Raw genomic sequence first — 19,544 nt, 5'->3', positions numbered from 1 at the left:
GCTCAGCAGTGTGGGATTCGTACCAGATAGGGTTGATAGAAGAGATAGAGAAGATCCAACGGAGAGCAGCGCGCTTCGTTACAGGATCATTTAGTAATCGCGAAAGCGTTACGGAGATGATAGATAAACTCCAGTGGAAGACTCTGCAGGAGAGACGCTCAGTAGCTCGGTACGGGCTTTTGTTGAAGTTTCGAGAACATACCTTCACAGAGGAGTCAAGCAGTCAGTATATTGCTCCCTCCTACGTATGTCTCGCGAAGAGACCATGAGGATAAAATCAGAGAGATTAGAGCCCACACAGAGGCATACCGACAATCCTTCTTTCCACGAACAATACGAGACTGGAATAGAAGGGAGAACCGATAGAGGTACTCGAGGTACCCTCCGCCACACACCGTCAGGTGGCTTGCGGAGTATGGATGTAGATGTAGACAATAGACATCACCAGCCGAACTGCCAATTGAACTGGCGCTAATCAGGCTATCTCCACATCGCTGGCAACGCGTTAGACAAATTACAGGTTACTATTCTGAAAGATCGTAAAACTTTGAAACAGACATATACTTGTATTAGTTGTAAATAAGTAGTTGCCACTATTAGAGCTGCAACCCTCGTAGACAAAGTGCGCGTATGTACACAGTGTCGGAAGGATGGGTTTGTCAGTGTTACTCACCCCTGCATTGCACCTCATTTCAGCCTCATAGCACGCCTCTTCCGTACATCACCTGCAATTTCGCTACACTGCACTGGAGAAGGGAGTCCTAAATGATGTTCTACAAGCTTAGAACACACTTGCATATATTTTGATACCTAAAGTACTCAATTACACTTTATAGAGTTCTGCAGACATTGTTCTACTAGTGGGCACGGCAAACTAAGTGCATAACATTACAGCACTTACAAGTCCTATATATTCCATGATACTTAACGTTACCAAAAGAGGACTGTCTCTAATTCAGTCCCAACGCTGTCTTTCACTCATCAGTCTCCTGACTGATTTGATGCGGCCCGCCACGATTTCCTCTCCTGTGTCAACCCTCTCATCTCAGAACGGCACTTGCACCCAGCATCCGTAATTATTTGCTGGATGTATCCCGGTCTCTGTCTTTCTCTGCTGTTTTTACCCTTTACAGCTCGGTCTAGTGACAGGGAGGTTATTCTCTGACGTCTTAATAGATTTTCTACCACCTTGTCCCTTTTCTTGTCAGAGTTTTGCACAAATTTCTTTCCTCGTCTCATCCCTTACCTTATCAATCTACTTAATCTTCTACTTCTCTAGCACGGTATCTCTAATGTTCGAGTCTTTTCTGTTCCGGTTTTCCAGCAGTACATGTTTCACATGCAAACAGCGCTGTGCTCCAAACGTACCTTCTCAGAAATTTCTTCATTAAATGAACGGCTATGTTTAATACTAGTAGACTTCTCTTGGCCGGGAATGCCCTTTTTGTCTGCTTTTGATGTCCTCCTTGCACCGTCCATCACTCGTTATTTTGCTGCCTAGGTAGCAGAATTCCTTAACTTCATCTACTTCGTGATCATCAGTTCGGTTGTTAAGTTTCTCGCTGTTCTCATTTCTGCTAAATCTCATTACTTTCGTCTTTCTTTGATTTACTCTGAATCCATATTCCGTACTCATCAGACAGTTCGTACCAGTGAACAGTTCCTGTAATTCTTCTTCACTTTCGCTGAGGATACCAATTTCATCGTGAATTCACTCTGAATTTTAATCAGGCTGTTTAACCTTTCTTTTATTTCAGACATTATTTTTCGATATATAGATTGAACAGTAGGGGTGACAGACTACATCCCTGGTTTATACCCTTTTTAATACGGGTACCCTGTTCTTGTTCTTCCAGTCTTAACGTTCCCGCTTGTTTCTTGTACATATTGCATTTTACCCATCTTTACCCACACCTTACCCTATTTTACTTAGACTTTCTAACACCTTCGACCATTCTACATTGTTGAACGTATTGTCCATCTCGTTATCAGGCAAATCCACGACCCCATAGAGGCCTTTGGTGTACTCTTTGCAGCTGTACTCTCTCCCCTCTGTATTTAACAGTGGATTTCCAGTTGCACTCTTAATGTTCTCCTCCTTGCTTTTAAGTTCACCGAAGGTTGTTTTGACTTTCCTGTATGCTGAGTCACCCTTTCGACAAACATTTCTTTTCGATGTCTTCACATTTATCGTGCAGCTATTTCACCTTAGCGTCTGCACTTCCTATTTATTTCATTACTAAGTGACTTGTATGTCTGCATCTCTGAACTTCCCTGAACATTTTTGCACTTCCTTCTTTCGTCGATCATTTGAAGTATTTCTCCTGTTACACTTGGTTTCTGCGCAGTTAACTTCTTTGTCCTACGTTTCTCTTTGCAACTTTTGTGATCGCTCTTTTCAGAGATGTCTATTCCTGTTCAACTAAACTATTTACTGATCTGCTCGTTATGACCAGCATCCATACCCTCTTCATTTCTTAGCACTTCCATACCCAGTGTATTTACTGACCGATTCTGCGTGACTAGACTCAGAAACGGTGAGCTCGTACTGCGAAAATGTGGAAGAGGTCGTCTATTGTGGGCGCGGCAATATAAAATCATGCACAAATATTGCCTGTATAACCAGTCCCTTTCTGTGCACTTGCTATGATTACAATGCAAGTTTTAGAAAGAAATAACACCAATTTACAATATTGAAGCCACATTATCGCACTTTCATTTAACAGCGAGGACACGATCTTTGTAAACCTCGGCAATCCATCCACAAGACCTTCACAGGGATTCAGCATGACCCAGACTGCTCTTGCGGAATCAGCGAGAAAGCTAAAAACGCTGCGATGGTGCTCAGCCACACTAAACAATCCGGGCGCGTAACTTTGTTTCGAGATAAGAACGACTGTAAGCAAGGGAACCGAAAAGCTTTGGATATTGCTAGTTAGGGGGTGTTTGCGTGGTTTGTTATGTCTGCGATCGGGCTTTTTATCTACGACCACTACAGGAACTTACTAATTGGTAATGTGCATTCATTTTCTTTTTCTTATGGCCATTACGGGCTCTTGCACTTTCAGCAATGCAAGAGGACATGCTACCACTCTGAAGTCAAGTTACTGTGGCCTGAAAAAAAAATCCATGGCCATGAGGCTGTTTATGAGACGCAAACGAAAACAGTCGTATAGAACACAGCGAGTAATTGTGGTAGCTCGGGCGGTGACTGCTCAGGAACGAGAGGCACAATATCTTCATCACGCATTTCCTGCTGAACAGCTTCGTCTTTGGCAATCTACAAATCTAAACTTTTCCCTGTATTCTTAATATATAAAAATGTTTATTGTAAGCATTTACTTTTCCTAATTCCTTTTTAAATTTACAATTGCATAAAACCGTAACTTTGTTGAAGCACTAAGAAATCAAATTAGATTCATTTAAAGTACATGTACATTTAAATATTGTGAAAACGGTGACATGCCTTAGTCACGAAGTGGCAGAGCAAATGTGCCAATAATAAATGGCCGCAAATATATAAATAAACAGTTCCCCAACTGTTTCTGTGTCTGGCGGTGTCTGTACCATAACGTGTCACCACCGTCATCAGGGATGCCCGGCTCTGCTAAGTAGGCGTCTCTGATGCAGTTGCTCATTACAACGTGTAGACATTCTGACAAACCGTATACTCTGTTAATACACTAGATGAGAGACATGTTCACATCGAAATGAAAACAATTTTGATGACAATATCGGTGGATCGATCACAAAAGTCATACTTCAGTACGATCCATGATCGGTTCCTATCCCGATAAAATATTTTCTTCAGTTTAGGGAAGCCATTTCTTCCGATCCGTTGGTTCGTCGAACTTTGAATCGTTGATACCCTGCTATTCAGTGCCCTACTACTGGGCGTCACTTACTATTCGAAGATTTGTCATATTGTAGAATTGTTTCTGGGGGAGACTACTAACGACTATTGCAAACTAAGGAAAAAAAGTTTAAGCTACTTACAACGAACCCATAATAAACGTTTGTGATCTGAGCACACAGTACTTTGGATAATTATGAAGCAAGTAACAGGCTAGTGTGGAGACAGATTTCTGATATAGCTGCGTCTGTTGTTAACTTGTGACTACTGTGCTTTACAGACGACGTGCGCACAATTGCTGACGTGCCGCTAAGCCGCGTACAACGAGACGGCAAGGAGCACCTGCACGCCGACGCATTCAAGTGGATCATCCGGGCGGAGAGCGGGACGGTGCACTTCGACAACCTCTTCAACGGAGACGAGAAGCTCGGTATGTGCGTGTGAATGTTACCAGCATGTGCACAGGGAATGCCTTTCTTTAGGCGGCGGTAGGCAAATACTTCTTTCACAACACGGACGAAAAGAGGAGAGACTGTGGTATAGACTAGTCGGCACGCAGGCACGGAACACGCTACATTTCTGTTCTGTTGAACACTAGCTGGCGTACCGGCTTTGCTCAGGGAACTGATAAGAGATTGTGTGGTAGTCGGAAGAAAAGAATAAACTTTTAAGTACAAGCGGAATTTTTTAAATTGAAAACATATTCTGTTTACAATACTTGTTAAAGTATAGGACTTGAAAATTTTTATTGAAAACATAACTGTTTACAATAACTGTTTGTAAACAACATTTTTCATTTTGTTTTCCGGGGTATATATGTACAAATTCTTCGAATTTCCTACTCAAGAGTAAGCTACGTATAGCTGATCGTGAGAGAAGTAGGAGTCTTTGAGATTGATGCCGCAGTATTTTAAAGTTTGTCCTTGCGCTTTGTTAATTGTAAAACTGTACGCTAATTCGATTGGAAATTGCAGTCTTTCAAATTGGAATAGCCGTTCAGTAGAGATCAGTGGTATTCTGCGGATAAACCGTGTGTGTCCTTTGTACTTTTCAGTCATAAGTTCGGCTTCGAAGATGGTATGCGATAGCTGTTTGAGGTTCATACTTGTTCCATTACATAGTTTTAGGTGAGTTGAGATTTACGAGTAGTGTGATCGGAGATCCAGTTCTAAATCGGAAGTTGTGTAATGGCATTCCTGGTACTTGCAAAGAGTGTAGAAATTCTGTAGGGAAGTTCACGCTTTCTTCAACGATTACCATCGTGTCGATCGATCTGTATATTCTCTCTTCACCACCATTTTTTTTTAAATATTGAAGATGATATCGTCGAGAATATTATTTTTAGTTGCCAAAATTCCTCTTTCAGATAATCAGTCCGGATTGGTGTAGTTGCGAACAATGTATGGATAAATTTGGTCAATGAGTTCGTTTATAACAGTTTTTTCGGCAAGTTTAACTACTCACACTTTTTTATCAACAAATACACTAGATTCACTTTATACACTTCTCACACTTTTTTTCGATTTATATTCAGTCACTGTATTACTTTGACTACTCACACTTCACTGTTTGTTTTTATTCACTCACTGTACTATTCCCCCCCCCCCCCCCCCCCAAATTAACTATGGACCTTGCCGTTGGTGGGGAGGCTTGCGTGCCTGAGCGATACAGATGGCCGTACCGTAGGTACAAACCCAACGCAGGGGTATCTGTTGAGAGGCCAGACAAACGTGTGGTTCCTGCAGCGGCAACAGTCTGGATGATTGACTGATCTGGCCTTGTAACACTAACCAAAACGGCCTTACTGTACTGGTACTGGGAACGGTTGAAAGCAAGGGGAAACTACAACCGTAATTTTTCCCGAGGGCATGCAGATTTACTGTATGGTTAATGATGATGATGTCTTCTTGGGTAAAATATTCCGGAGGTAAAATAGTCTCCCATTCACCGCGGTGGTCTCGCGGTTCTTGGCGCGCAGTCCGGAACCGTGCGACTGCTACGGTCGCAGGTTCGAATCCTGCCTCGGGCATGGATGTGTGTGATGCCCTTAGGTTAGTTAGGTTTAAGTAGTTCTAAGTTCTAGGGGACTAATGACCACAGCAGTTGAGTCCCATAGTGCTCAGAGCCATTTTAGTCTCCCATTCGGATCTCCGGGCGGGGGCTACTACTCAAGAGGACGTCATTATCAGGAGAAAGAAAACTGGTGTTCTACGTGTCGGAGCGTGAAATGTCAGATCCCTTAATCGGGCAGGTAGGTTAGAAAATTTAAAAAGGGAAATGGATAGGTTGAAGTTAGATATAGTGGGAATTAGTGAAGTTCGGTTGCAGGAGGAAAAAGACTTCTGGTCAGGTGAATACGGGGTTATAAATACACAGTCAAATAGGGGTAATGCAGGAGTAGGTTTAATAATGAATAAAAAAATAGTAGTGCGGGTAAGCTACTACAAACAGCATAGTGAACGCTTTATTGTGGCCAAGATAGACACGAAGCCCACGCCTACTACGGTAGTACAAGTTTATATGCCAACTAGCTCTGCAGATGACAAAGAAATTGTAGCAATGTATGATGAAACAAAAGAAATTATTCAGATAGTGAAGGGAGACGAAAATTTAATAGTCATGGGTGACTGGAATTCGAGAGAAGAAAAGGGAGAGAAGGAAACGTAGTAGGTGAATATGTATTCGGGGTGAGAAGTGAAAGAAAAAGCCGCCTGGTAGAATTTTGCACAGAGCACAACTTAATCATAGCTAACACTTGGTTCAAGAATCATAAAAGAAGGCTGTATACATGGAAGAAGCCTGGAGAACCTGACAGGTTTCAGATAGATTATATAATGGTAAGACAGAGATTTAGGAACCAGGTTTTAAATTGTAAGACATTTCCAGGAGCAGATGTGGACTCTGACCACAATCTGTTGGTTATGAACTGTATATTATAACTAAAGAAACTGCAAAAAGGTGGTAATTTAAGGAGATGGGACCTGGATAAAGTGACTAAACCAGAGGTTGTACAGAGTTTCAGGGAGAGCATAATGGAACTATTGACAGGAATGGGGGAAAGAAATACAGAACAATGGTAGCTTTGAGGGATGAAGTACTGAAGGCAGCAGAGGATCAAGTAGGTAGAAAGACGAGGGCTACTAGAAATCCTTGGGTAACAGGAGAAATATTGAATGTAACTGATAAAAAGAGAAAATATAAAAATGCAGTAAATGAAGCAGGCAAAAAGGAATACAAACGTCTCAAAAATGAGATCGATAGGAAGTGCAAAATGGCTAAGCAGGGATGGCTAGAGGCAATTGTAAGGATGTAGAGGCTTATCTCACTAGCGGTAAGATAGATACAGCCTACAGGAAGAATAAAGAGACCTTTGGAGAAAAGAGAACCACTTGTATGAATACAAGAGCTCAGATGGAAATCCAGTTCTAAGCAAAGAAGGGAAAGCAGAAAGGTGGAAGGAGTATATAGAGGGTCTATACAAGGGCTATGTACTTGACGACAATATTATGGAAATGGAAGAGGATGTAGATGAAGATGAAATGGGAGATATGATACTGCCTGAAGAGTTTGACTGAGCACTCAAAGACCTAAGTCGAAACAAGGCCCCGGGAGTAGACAACATTCCATTAGAACTACTGACGGCCTTGGGAGAGCCAGTCCTGACAAAACTCTACGATCTGGTGAGCAAGATGTATGAGACAGGCTAAATACCCTCCGACTCAAGAAGAATATAATAATTCCAATCCCGAAGAAAGCAGGTGTTGACAGATGTGAAAATTACTGGACTATCAGTTTCATAAGTCACGGCTGCGAAATACTAACGCGAATTCTTTACAGACGAATGGAAAAACTAGTAGAAGCCGACCTCGGGGAAGATCAGTTTGGATTCCGTAGAAATATTGGAACACGTGAGGCAATACGCACCCTACGACTTCTCTTAAAAGCTAGATTAAGGAAATGCAAACCTACGTTTCTAGCATTTGTAGACTTAGAGAAAGCTTCTGACAATGTTGACTGGAGAATTCTCTTTCAAATTCTGAAGGTGGCAGGGGTGAAACACAGGGAGCGGAAGGCTATTTACAATTTGTATACAAACCAAATGGCAGTTATAAGAGTCGAGGGGCATGAAAGGGAAGCAGTGGTTGGGAAGGGAGTGAGACAGGGTTGTATCCTCTCCCCGATGTTATTCAAACTTTATATTGACCAAGCAGTAAAGGAAACATAAGAAAAATTCGAAGTAGGTATTAACATCCATGGAGAAGACATAAAAACTTTGAGGTTCATCGATGACATTGTAATTCTGTCAGAGACAGCAAAGGACTTGGAAGAGCAGTTGAACGGAATGGATGGTGTCTTGAAGGGAGGATATAAGATGAACATCAACAAAAGCAAAACGAGGATAATGGAATGTAGTCGAATTAAGTCGGGTGATGTTGAGGGTATTAGATTAGGAAATGTGACACTTAAAGTAGTAAAGGAGTTTCGCTATTTGGGGAGCAAAATATCTGATGATGATCGAAGTAGAGATGATATAAAATGTAGACTGGCAATGGCAAGGAAAGCGACTGTCAAGAAGAGAAATTTGTTAACACCGAGTATAGATTTAAGCGTCAGGAAGTCGTTTCTGAAAGTATTTGTATGGAGTGTAGCCATGTATGGAAGTGAAACATGGACGATAAATAGTTTAGACAAGAAGAGAATAGAAGCTTTCGAAATGTGGTGCTACAGTAGAATGCTGAAGATTAGATGGCTAGATCACATAACTAATGAGGAGGTACTGAATAGGATTGGGGAGAAGAGAATTTTGTGGCACAACTTGACTAGAACAAGGGATCGGTTGGTAGGACATGTTCTGAGGCATCAAGGGATCACCAATTTAGTATTGGAGGGCAGCGTGGAGAGTAAAAATCGTAGAGGGAGACCGAGAGATGAATACGCCAAGCAGATTCAGAAGGATGTAGGTTGCAGTAGGTACTGGGAGATGAAGAAGCTTGCGCAGGATAGATTAGCATGGAGAGCTGCATCAAACCAGTCTCAGGACTGAAGACAACAACAACACCAACGACAGTTTTTTCTCAATTCTTGATTCTTCAGTTCGTTCATTTCGTTGTTCTTCGGTTTCTCTGCTTCTCACGGTGCTCATTCTCGTTCGTTGGGAACTTCAACATGCTTCACCCTCTTCGCCTGTTTCATTTTTTCGCTGTTCTTTTTGTTTTCGCCGTTTTGTTTCAGAAATGGCAAGATCTCCTCATCTTTTACTTTTGGACACTTTGTAAAATAGAAATCAAATCAAATTTTTATTAAGAAATACACTAAGTACACTGTACACACCTTTCACACTTTATTTTTTTTATTACATTCAATCACTGTATAAGACTACTCACACTTCTCTGTTTGTTTTTGTTTACGCACTGCACTACCTTCATCACTGATAAGAAACTGACGTTCGAAACCACGACGGAACTTGCTTTATATATCCCTACTAATGGGTACCCCGCCGGTGTCGAATTCCAGAAAATATCAAAAAGGCTTCGAGTGGTCCACAACGTCCCAGAACATTTCACGACATTCGTGAGTATTCTACAGCGGATTTGCACAACTGCACAGACTACTACAGTCCAAAATCCCGTTCACGCCTCATCCCACATGGTATTCCCCCTGAAGTCCAACAGCATTGCTGAGGCCTCCACCTGTAATGGAATAGCAACTTAGCATCGAACACAACTGGTAATCCTACCTGAAATACAGTTTCAGACCGTTTGGAACGCTTTTTGAGTTTATGGAAAATACCAGGTGGTGTGAGTTGTGAATAGGAATTTGCGTTGAGGAGTAGAGGCGTGTTAAGGTAGTTCACACTGTGACGCAGAGCCACTGTGCCCTATTGGCGTAGTCATCAGCGCATCTCCCTTGTGAGCAGGAAACTTGGGTCTGAATCTCCACCTTGGTACAAATTTTCATTCATCCCTTCAGTCTGCACACATACATCACAGGTGTTTGAGGCTTAGAAAAGTCTCAGGAATCATATAGTTTCATTCGTATCAATTTTCTTGTGCTTTTCCTGTTAAATTTACAACCCAATTTCATGTCACCTTCTTTACTTCCGGATTCACAGCTGGTTTGAATATGTTAAGAATTACCTTTTATGCAAGGTCAGCATGCTTTTTAAGAATTACATTTTGTTAAAACAATTATGTCATTAAAATTGCCACACCATAAGTGGTAGCAAATAACGAAATTTTACTTGTTTTGCGAATACAGTATGAGAAGAAGAATAAATTATTCAATTTGAAGGTGATTTATGAGTGAGTATACAGGGTGCACACTGTACAGGGTGCATAGTTTACTAGACAGAGCTGCTACCTCTGACAGCAGCAATAGTCTAAGCCATCAGGACTTAAACTCTCCGTTAGCCGCGCTGACTATTATTACAGCCCGTGAGAACACCTATGACTATTTTCCCGCTATAGACAGACACAGGCTGTCTCACCTACTGGCTTCGTGCAGAGGGTCAGGTTGAAGCTAGTGTAGATTCGACCCTCAGTGAGTTAAGGCAAAAATTTAAATTTATTTTTTAAATTCGACTAGTCACGCAGTGCAAGCGTCTAAACATGTCCCTTTTTAGGGCGCACCTGACGGAAGCTTTAGCTGAACTAAGGTTGGATGACAAATACTTATACGTCATTACACATTGCCACAACTCTACGGTAGATCTCGTCACTTGCAGTGGCTGCCGAGTAGAAGCTTGTCTGTGTCTCTGCAGTCTATGACCAGATGTTTCACTGGGTCAGACACCTGGGGAACGTGCTAGCCATGTGAAGAACCAAACATGTTCTGCATCGAAGTAGGCCAGGATAGCGCGGGGAATGTGCGGTCCTGCGTCAGAAATGTTTACTCTCTATTTCCAAATCCCAGCTATGCGAACTGGAGGCGATTACGTTGTGTACCCAACGACATCTCGTATGATCGTGGCAGGTGCTCAGCTCTGCAGATGTATACGTCTATTGTGATGCTGCACGCGAAACCGGGACACGTCTGAAGAAACGACTGTGCGCCTCTCCTGTACCCAGCGATGTCGTTGTCCAAGCACCTGACTTTGCTGTCACGTCTAGTGTCTAAACGAGCCAATCGAAATGTACAAACACACTTTAATTTTTCACATAAGCTTACAGCCACAGCGGAATATCTAATATTTTGTACAAACGTCAATCTGTTTATACTTGGTTACTGAAATACCGAGTGAGGTAGCTCACTGGTTAAGGAAACCGAGTTAGGTCGCGCAGTGGTTGGCACACTCACTTGTATTGTGGAGGACGACAGTACAGATCCGCGTTCCACCATAAGGATTTATGTTTTCCGCGATTTCTATAAATCGCTTAAGCAAATGGTACTATGGTTCCTTTGAAAGAGCAGACCTGATTTCCTTCTCCAACCTTGCCTAATTTCAGCTTGTGCTCCGTCTCTGATGATCCCGTTGTTGACGGGACGTTAAATTCTAGTCTTAATTCCTTTTTTTTTATTGGTTAAGAGACTGTTCTCGCATTAAGGAGTAGCGCGACTCTGTTTTGTTGTCCTTGGATTCCTACAACGAATAATACCATCTTTGTTTTGAAAAAGAAAAGAAAGAAAAAAGACCAAAATAAAACACGATAGATTCCCTCCTCCATTAATGTCTGTGACCTGATTGTCGACAAGACGTTAGGCCGCAACTTGCACCCTCCGTTTACACACACACACATGTTTGACTGGCTGCTCCGTGACACAACGTAACCACTCACTAAATTACTTCGTTTTTTTTTTACGTCTCTTCTCGGAGGCGTCCATCCACGAGTTGCTGGTTCCAGTGTTGGACTCAGGTGCATTGAGAATCTTTTGTTTATCATTTTTATTCCTGATTACTTTTGGTGGATTACTAAAAAGAAATATTTTGCAACTCCTATGGCATACCCACCGTGCTTGGGCTTCTTGTTTCGAAATTATTTCCATCTTCATAAATCCAAAATAGAAATATAACAGACAAATTCGTATATAAAAATACATTATAAACCTTTTTAGACAATAATAACTAAACATTAAACAAAAGTGGAGCCGCGCGGGATTAGCCGAGCGGTCTAGGCGCTGCAGGCATGGACTGTGCGGCTGATTCCGGCGGAGGTCAGAGTCCTCCCTCGGGCATGGGTGTGTGTGTTTGTCCTTAGGATAACTTAGGTTAAGTAGTGTGTAATCTTAGGGACTGATGACCTTAGCAGTTAAGTCCCATAAGATTTCACACTAATTTGAACATTTTGAACAAAAGTGGAAACAGTCCATTCCTAGTTACGCACTAGTTGTGTGCGTAACATGAGATGTCAGACTACTAAGCGATTTCCCATGAGACCGGGATAGGAAGACAAAATTACCACTATGCATCAGCAGGATAAATATAGTGGCCCTGTGTCTTATATATAGTACTATGATAGTAAATTGCATAAAATGACAAAATAAAATGTGATACATCAGTGTGCTTGGGAATAAAGTGTATTTTAGCACACTGATGTATCGCTTTTCGTTTTGTCATTTTATGCAATTTATTGTCACAGTATACAGGTATATGACACAGCGCCAATATGTTTATCCTGCTGCCACATAGTGGCAATTTTGTCTTCCTATCCCGGTCTCATGGGAAATCGCTTAGTAATGTGACATCTCATGTTACGACCACATCTCGTAAAGCTCTTGTTCTTGTGCTACCTTTGTACTTGGGTAGGTACGAATGGCTTGTTTGCACTATTGTTTAATGTTGTTTAGTTATTACTGTCTAAAAGGTAATGTATTTTTGTATAACAGTGTGTGTGTTATATTTTTATTATACACATATGAGGATGGAAATAATTCCGAAACACATCACTATGTGGTCAATGAAGTCATTCTTTACCTGCTCTATGACTTTTTATACGACCTAGAGAGCTTAGCGATAGATCTACGCATTCTTACTAGAACCCATGGCAGCTGCTGTGTCAGGTTAGTAATTTCTTTGTTTTATTATTCTTTTGTGCCGGCTGCGGGCAATAGGGGTAGACTTCCGTAGCGGCTCAAGGCCCGCAAACACTGGTGGCGTGTCAAGAAAGGAAACAAAAGAGGAGCAATAAAGGAGAAAACAAAGAAAGGAAAGGTGGGAAGCATAGCGCGCGTAAGCCTAGTTTACACGACGGCATTGGGTTGCGCCGCAAATGGTTTCATATAAGGCTGTAGACACAGCGGAACAAGCATACACTTCAGCTTCGTCGTTTTGTGGGTGCCGGAGTCTTGTATGAAAGTTTTGGCAGCTGCATGTCGCACGAATTGTGACGGAGTTAAAGCTTGTTGCGTGGCATCGTGGCATAAGAAAAAAATAAGAAACGTGTTTCGATTCGTGACTGGATGAAGAAATGATTTCAGCTCAGTTGTTCAGCAGCTTTGTTGAAATAATTTGTAGTGGAAGACCCAAGAAGCTCTTTTAATTATCTTAGAATGTCACCAGAAGTGTTCACGTTTCTTCTAAATAGAGTTAATTATGCGAAAAGGAAAAGATACCGTAATGCATGAAGCACTGTCGCCAGAACTGAAATTACGCATCACAATCCGTGCATTACAATAGAGAACACCCGTCATGATAAAAGATGCAGTTTTAGTTTGTGATGACAGTTTTTCGTTAACACCAATGATTATTAACATTAACGGTAAGAATTTTTAACATTAACAGCAGTAATTATTCGAAGCAGGCCGCGTTACTAAGAGAATGGTTTGCAAACTACTGTCTTGAAGTTAGATATGTACAGTGACAATATTTCAGAATTCAAACATTTGTGAATGGGGAGCACTGCTGCGTCGTTTTAAATAGATGAATGTTGAATAAAGAATGCAGCTTCTTGATTTGTGTAGCCTTCCCTTCTGTCAACAATACTCCTTAAATAAGAGTCGGCCAACTAGAATCATCGGATTTTAGTCTTGTAGACGAGAGCATTTCCACAGCTAGAATCGTACATGCTTGTATTTTTCTCATTTCAGTAGTACATGTGCTCCTAATTCAATAAAATTTTGCCCTGAACGTCAGATATTGTAAACCATGTATGTTCTGATCGCACATGAAGGTCTCAGGAGCAGCAATATGTTGCTATTTTTGTATTCAGCATCTCTGAAATCCCACAAACACCTGTGAAAAGCATAGATATCCAAAAAGTGAACACTATTCTCCGTTCCCCACTTCATATTTCAGTTTCACCACACACTACGAACACACATAACCTCAAACTCATGCAACTAGTATCGCGAAGGTTGGAACACGCTGAAAACGTTTCGTTTCACCAACGAGTTGGGCAAATGCGCGGCGCGCATGCGCAGTGGCCGGTAGCGCAGTTGCCGGCAACCTAGTGTCGTGTAAACTAGGCTTCATTGAAGCACCTCTCCCGCTTAGTGGCCGGGGTGGGCTGAGCTGATACTCACAAGGGAACCTCCCCATCGCACCCCCCTCAGATTTAATTATAACTTGGCACAGTGGATAGGCCTTGAAAAACTGAACACAGATAAATTGAGAAAACAGGAAGAAGTTGTGTGGAACTGTGAAAAAATAAGCAAAATATACAAAATGAGTAGTTCGTGGCAAGATAGGCAACATCAAGGACACTAGGACCGCAGGAGCGCCGTGGTCTTGTGGTAACGTGAGCAGCTGCGGAGCGAAAGGTCCTTGGTTCAAATCTTCCATCGAGTGAAAACTTTAATTTTTTATTTTCAGTTTATGTGACAAAACTCTTATGTTTTCATCACTTTTTTGGGAGTGATTATCACATCCACAAGAAAACCTAAATCGGGCAAGGTAGAAGAATCCTTTTACCCATTCGCCAAGTGCACAAGGTAGGTGGGTCGACAACATATTCCTGTCATGTGACGCACATGCCGTCACCAGTGTCGCATATAATATATCAGATGTGCTTTTCCTGTGGAGGAATCGGTTGACCTATGACCTTGCGATCAAATGTTTTCGGTTCCCATTGGAGAGGCACGTCCTTTCGCCTACTAATCGCACGGTTTTGCGATGCGGTCGCAAAACACAGACACTAAACTTATTACAGTGAACAGAGACGTCATTGAACGAACGGACAGATCATAACTTTGCGAAAATAAAGAAAATGAACTTTTCACTCGAGGAAAAACTTGAACCAAGGACCTCTCCTTCTGCAGCTGCTCACGCTACCACGGGACCACGGCGCTACTGAGCTCACGTTTTCCTTGATGTTGCCTATGTGGCCCATGGACTACTCAGTTTGTATATTTTGCTTATTTTTTCACAGTTCCACACAACTTCTTCTTGTTTTCTCAATTGATCTGTGTTCAGTTTATCAAGGCCTATCCACTGTGCCAAGTTATAACTAAATCTCAGGGGGGTGCGATGGGGAGGTTCCCTTCTCAGTAGTCGTTCCGAAAAGAGTGTGGTGAGGTGGTGGGCACGTCGAATGTCGACCACGTACCTCGGCTCGCAAGTTGACCGTGTAGAGGTGTCAGATGCATTCCCGGTAGGGAACTGAACAAATGTTAATGTATTGTAGAAGTAATTGTACGTCTAGCCACACACGTCACACTGATTGCCAGACAGTGGAAGCAGCTGTAGACGTAGAAGAACTCTGACTGAACAAATATTCTTACCGCAGCTGATAGCAGAAAATCAATATTCACGTACATGCAGAAGAAAAAATGTAGAAAATTATTATTATCTGTTAACATAATAATATTTATACGGCGCTATGCCCTTAGGCGGGTGATTACCTGCAACCAGTTTCCAGACCGGTGAATATTTACAACAGAGATATTGGATTTGAATGTCTATTTCACGTTTTCAAAGTCTGATGCTAGGCTCTGATGAATTTATTACAAGACTTTCAATGATTGCATTTGAATATCCCACCAGTCGTATCTGAATTTGTGTGTATCTTGGTGCACACCAAAATGATAACTCTTCTTATACTAAGTATTATCAGACGTTTCATTTCTTACTTTTAGAGTTCTCTCAGTTTGTTGCTCCTTTGATCCGCTGAAATGTTTGTCACAGAGAAGGGTAAAGCGTGTAACATTATGGGTTAACACCCATCTCTAAATGGACAGAGATTAGGCAATGAGTAGCCTGCACCCTTTCTAAAGTAATCGTCCTTACAAGAATTGTCCTTAACTGGATGCCTGGCTGTACTTTAGATCATCGCTTCTGCTAAACAAGATTGTAACCGCTGTGGCACCTCCCTCTGGCTCTCGTTGGTTGTCCACTAGAAACTGAAATAATTCTTCTTGCACTGGCTGCCTTCGATCGCTCTTTCAACCCTCTTAGTAATATTAGTGTAACGTATTTGCATCTGCTTACGTCCGTACCCGAAAAAATCACAATTCCTTGTATTTCGTATTTGTTTTCAACTGCAGCATGAGAAACTAAACTGAATTACTCGTCCAGTGTAATCAGTAGAACGCTAGTTCATTACACACTGAGACGACACAGACGCGGATCTAATGCATTCACTGCATAAAAAGACAAATATCAAATGCGCTGGACAATATCGTTGTAGATTATAGGATCTTTTAGACGTCTGCACAGATGCAAGGATGGTTCTATATCGCTGCAGTAGAAATCATATACACACATAGTTTCAGCACGAAATCTCTCTCTCTCTCTCTCTCTCTCTCTCTCTCTCTCTCTCTGTGTGTGTGTGTGTGTGTGTGTGTGTGCTCTCATTCTTGGTTTGGCTCCATTTTTCAGTGTTAAACTTTGATTGTTTTTGATTGTTTTCAGGTGAAACGATGAACAAGTTCCTGAACGAGAACTGGAAGGACGCCTTCGAGGCGTACAAACACCTGCCAGAGGAGGCCATGGGCTCGGTGTTCACAGAGTTCTTCAATCGCGTTGCCGACGTCTACCCCCTGGACGTGCTGTTCCCTGCCTAACTGTGTGGCCACCAGACTGTGCCCTTGACTGCAGTCAGTGTAGTATACGTCGCCCGTGCACGTTGCTTCTCACACATTTGATGTAGCTGAGTTATTGGAAGTACGGGGAGAAGTAGAAGAAACTTTATATTATATCGAGAGTCTCTACACTTCTTGAACATATGTGACTTACATGTACACTTAGCGAAAGAAATAAATTTTATTTTGTTAAAATACAGTTGTGAATTCATAAGGTCAATTTTAATTTCTTTTGCCCATAAAAATATATTGCTGATACAAATATTACGTAAAATACGAGAGCTATCAGGGTAGCAACCTACAGTCAGTTGCACAGGAAAGTGTACGCCGTTATCTGTATGAAATGAAAGACAATATAATATGTTTATATGAAAATACATGTTATTACTAACATTACAATTACCTAATAGTTAATCCAATCCCCACCATTATCGATTACTGCTTAGCACCTTACCCCTCCTTCCGGTAAATCATCCACTTTTCCAAACTCCAAATATCTTTTGACCCACTTCGCAACTAATGTCTTTGATGGTTCACTAGGAACACTGCCTGGTAACGCTTCAGATATTTTGCACTCATTTTAAACTGCTACCCACATAACAAAATATTCAACTCAAAGTTTTTCTATACTCTGTTCAAAAGTGCATTGATGACAGCTTCGAGACCACCACCAGGGATGTCGCTGCGGACGTTATATTTAAAATTATGGAGTACACTTTCTTGTGGAACTGACTGTGTGTTATGTTACGAAAAAATACTAGAATATTTAAGGCAAATTTATTAGGAAAATCTTAAAATTACACTTATCCATTACTTCCTCACATTATCATGCAATCTCGATTATACCGTACCCAAAGGAATGGTTCAAATGGCTCTGAGCACTATGGGACTCAACTGCTGTGGTTATCAGTCCCCTAGAACTTAGAACTACTTAAACCTAACTAACCTAAGGACATCACACACACGCATGCCCGAGGCAGGATTCGAACCTGCGACCGTAGCAGCATCGCGGCTCCGGACTGGAGCGCCTAGAACCGCACGGCCACCGCTACCGTACCCACTTCAGTCCTAATTGACGATGACGTTAGGTCAACATGGGAACACTTAGAGGTCGTTTATCTGCAGAACCCCTTGTTCAGTGATGCGAAACACTTGTATCTAGCACCAGTGTTGTACCCCATGGTCCTACCTGCCACAGATCGCCGTGTGTTCTGCTTTACAGAGCGGGTAAGTCTCCAACCTCCACGTTCTGTGACGTGCAACGTGCTCGTGGTTTCGCCATCCTTCACTTTCCTTAGTTATTCGTGATAACAGCAGGCAGACTAACCAACAGCTGCACAGCTTCCGAGATGCTCGTTGCCACAAGTCTGTCCGTAACAATGCGCCCTCTGTCCAAATCGCTTGTGTCAGCGGATTTCCTTATTTGTGACCCGTATTGACGCTAGGATAATTCCTCATTCGCTTCTGTTCCGTTTATATACATTCCTCACCTTGTCGCGGCCGGCCGAAGTGGCCGTGCGGTTAAAGGCGCTGCAGTCTGGAACCGCAAGACCGCTACGGTCGCAGGTTCGAATCCTGCCTCGGGCATGGATGTTTGTGATGTCCTTAGGTTAGTTAGGTTTAACTAGTTCTAAGTTCTAGGGGACTAATGACCTCAGCAGTTGAGTCCCATAGTGCTCAGAGCCATTTTGAGCCACCTTGTCGCGTGCCTGGAGCTCCACCAATCGGCGTTCAGTCTCACGTTGGCGGTGGGGTTTCGGCTCGTCAGTGTATTTCCAGTCACCAACACTGCAATTTATGTTACAATAAATAATATTAACGTGTGCAAACTTGTATTCTGGTTTGCTGAGATTTGTGGTGTTGTTGGAAAACATGTTGACTATGGATTAAATGTTTATGCGGAATGTTCTTTAATTCCAGTTACAGGCCTCTGGAAGTCGTAGAGGGAACTTAGTAGATAAATCTTGGTAAGGAATCGGTGTTCCGAAATGTACCGTTTGGATATAAAATGCGTCTGAAGATCGAACTACATTTAAATCTCCAGTTTCACGGTACGCACACAAAAGCTGAGAAGAGGTGCCGTTCTCACTCAGTGCTAAAATTGACGTCACGTACCATTTTCTACAGACCACGAGAAACTGGTACGTTCCCAAGGAGAACTGTTGGTTGTGATGCTCCACGGACGAGCAGCACTCATGAATTTGAAGAGGACCTCCTTCTCTGCGTTGAAGATAACCCTACGACGAGTACTCGAAACATTGTCCACGCCACGGGCTCCTGTAGAAGACATGGGCCAGAGCTCATTGTCACCCTAGTGTGCGTGCCATGTGGCGGGAGATTTGAAAATGAGCCGATCTTCAATCTTATTTCATTTTCAAACGGTATACCCCAGATGTGGGTTCCTTATCAAAACATTATGTACGAGTTTCCCTCTATAGCCCCTAGAAGCTTGTAATAGTAATTGAAAGAGACTCGGTATATCCCAGAGGATTCTTAAACAAGTTTGCATGTGCTGAAGCACGGACGGGCGTAACTGCAACAAAGTTGATTGGAAACTAACCTCGCAGGTAAAGACAAAAGTGAATCCTTCAAGAAATGTTACTAACTTGAGAAACCAGCTCAAGAAAACATGCAGTTGGAGTACACATGGGGGTTTTTTAGGTTAGAGAATTCCCTCCCTAGGCCCGACAAGACGCCTCCTGAGACGCGGCAAGGTAGGAGTAGGCAAAATGCAACA

General features: G+C 42.2%; 1 protein-coding gene across 1 annotated transcript in view; it reads left to right on the top strand.

Annotated features, from left to right (window-relative positions):
* Positions 1–17,006, top strand: part of LOC126236999 (protein takeout-like) — a 110,878-nt gene extending 93,872 nt beyond the window's left edge. The window contains exons 6-7 of the mRNA XM_049946724.1: positions 4,134–4,283; positions 16,638–17,006. Of these exons, the coding sequence (XP_049802681.1) occupies positions 4,134–4,283; positions 16,638–16,789 (302 nt within the window). The 3' untranslated portion in view covers positions 16,790–17,006. The remainder of the gene's footprint in view (positions 1–4,133; positions 4,284–16,637) is intronic.
* Positions 17,007–19,544: the final 2,538 nt, after the last annotated feature.

The sequence above is a fragment of the Schistocerca nitens genome, chromosome 2 (assembly GCF_023898315.1).
Source record: "Schistocerca nitens isolate TAMUIC-IGC-003100 chromosome 2, iqSchNite1.1, whole genome shotgun sequence".
In the NCBI taxonomy this organism is placed as follows: Eukaryota; Metazoa; Arthropoda; class Insecta; order Orthoptera; family Acrididae; genus Schistocerca; species Schistocerca nitens.
Note: the sequence above shows the minus strand (reverse complement) of the source record. Positions and strands in the feature narration are given on the sequence as shown.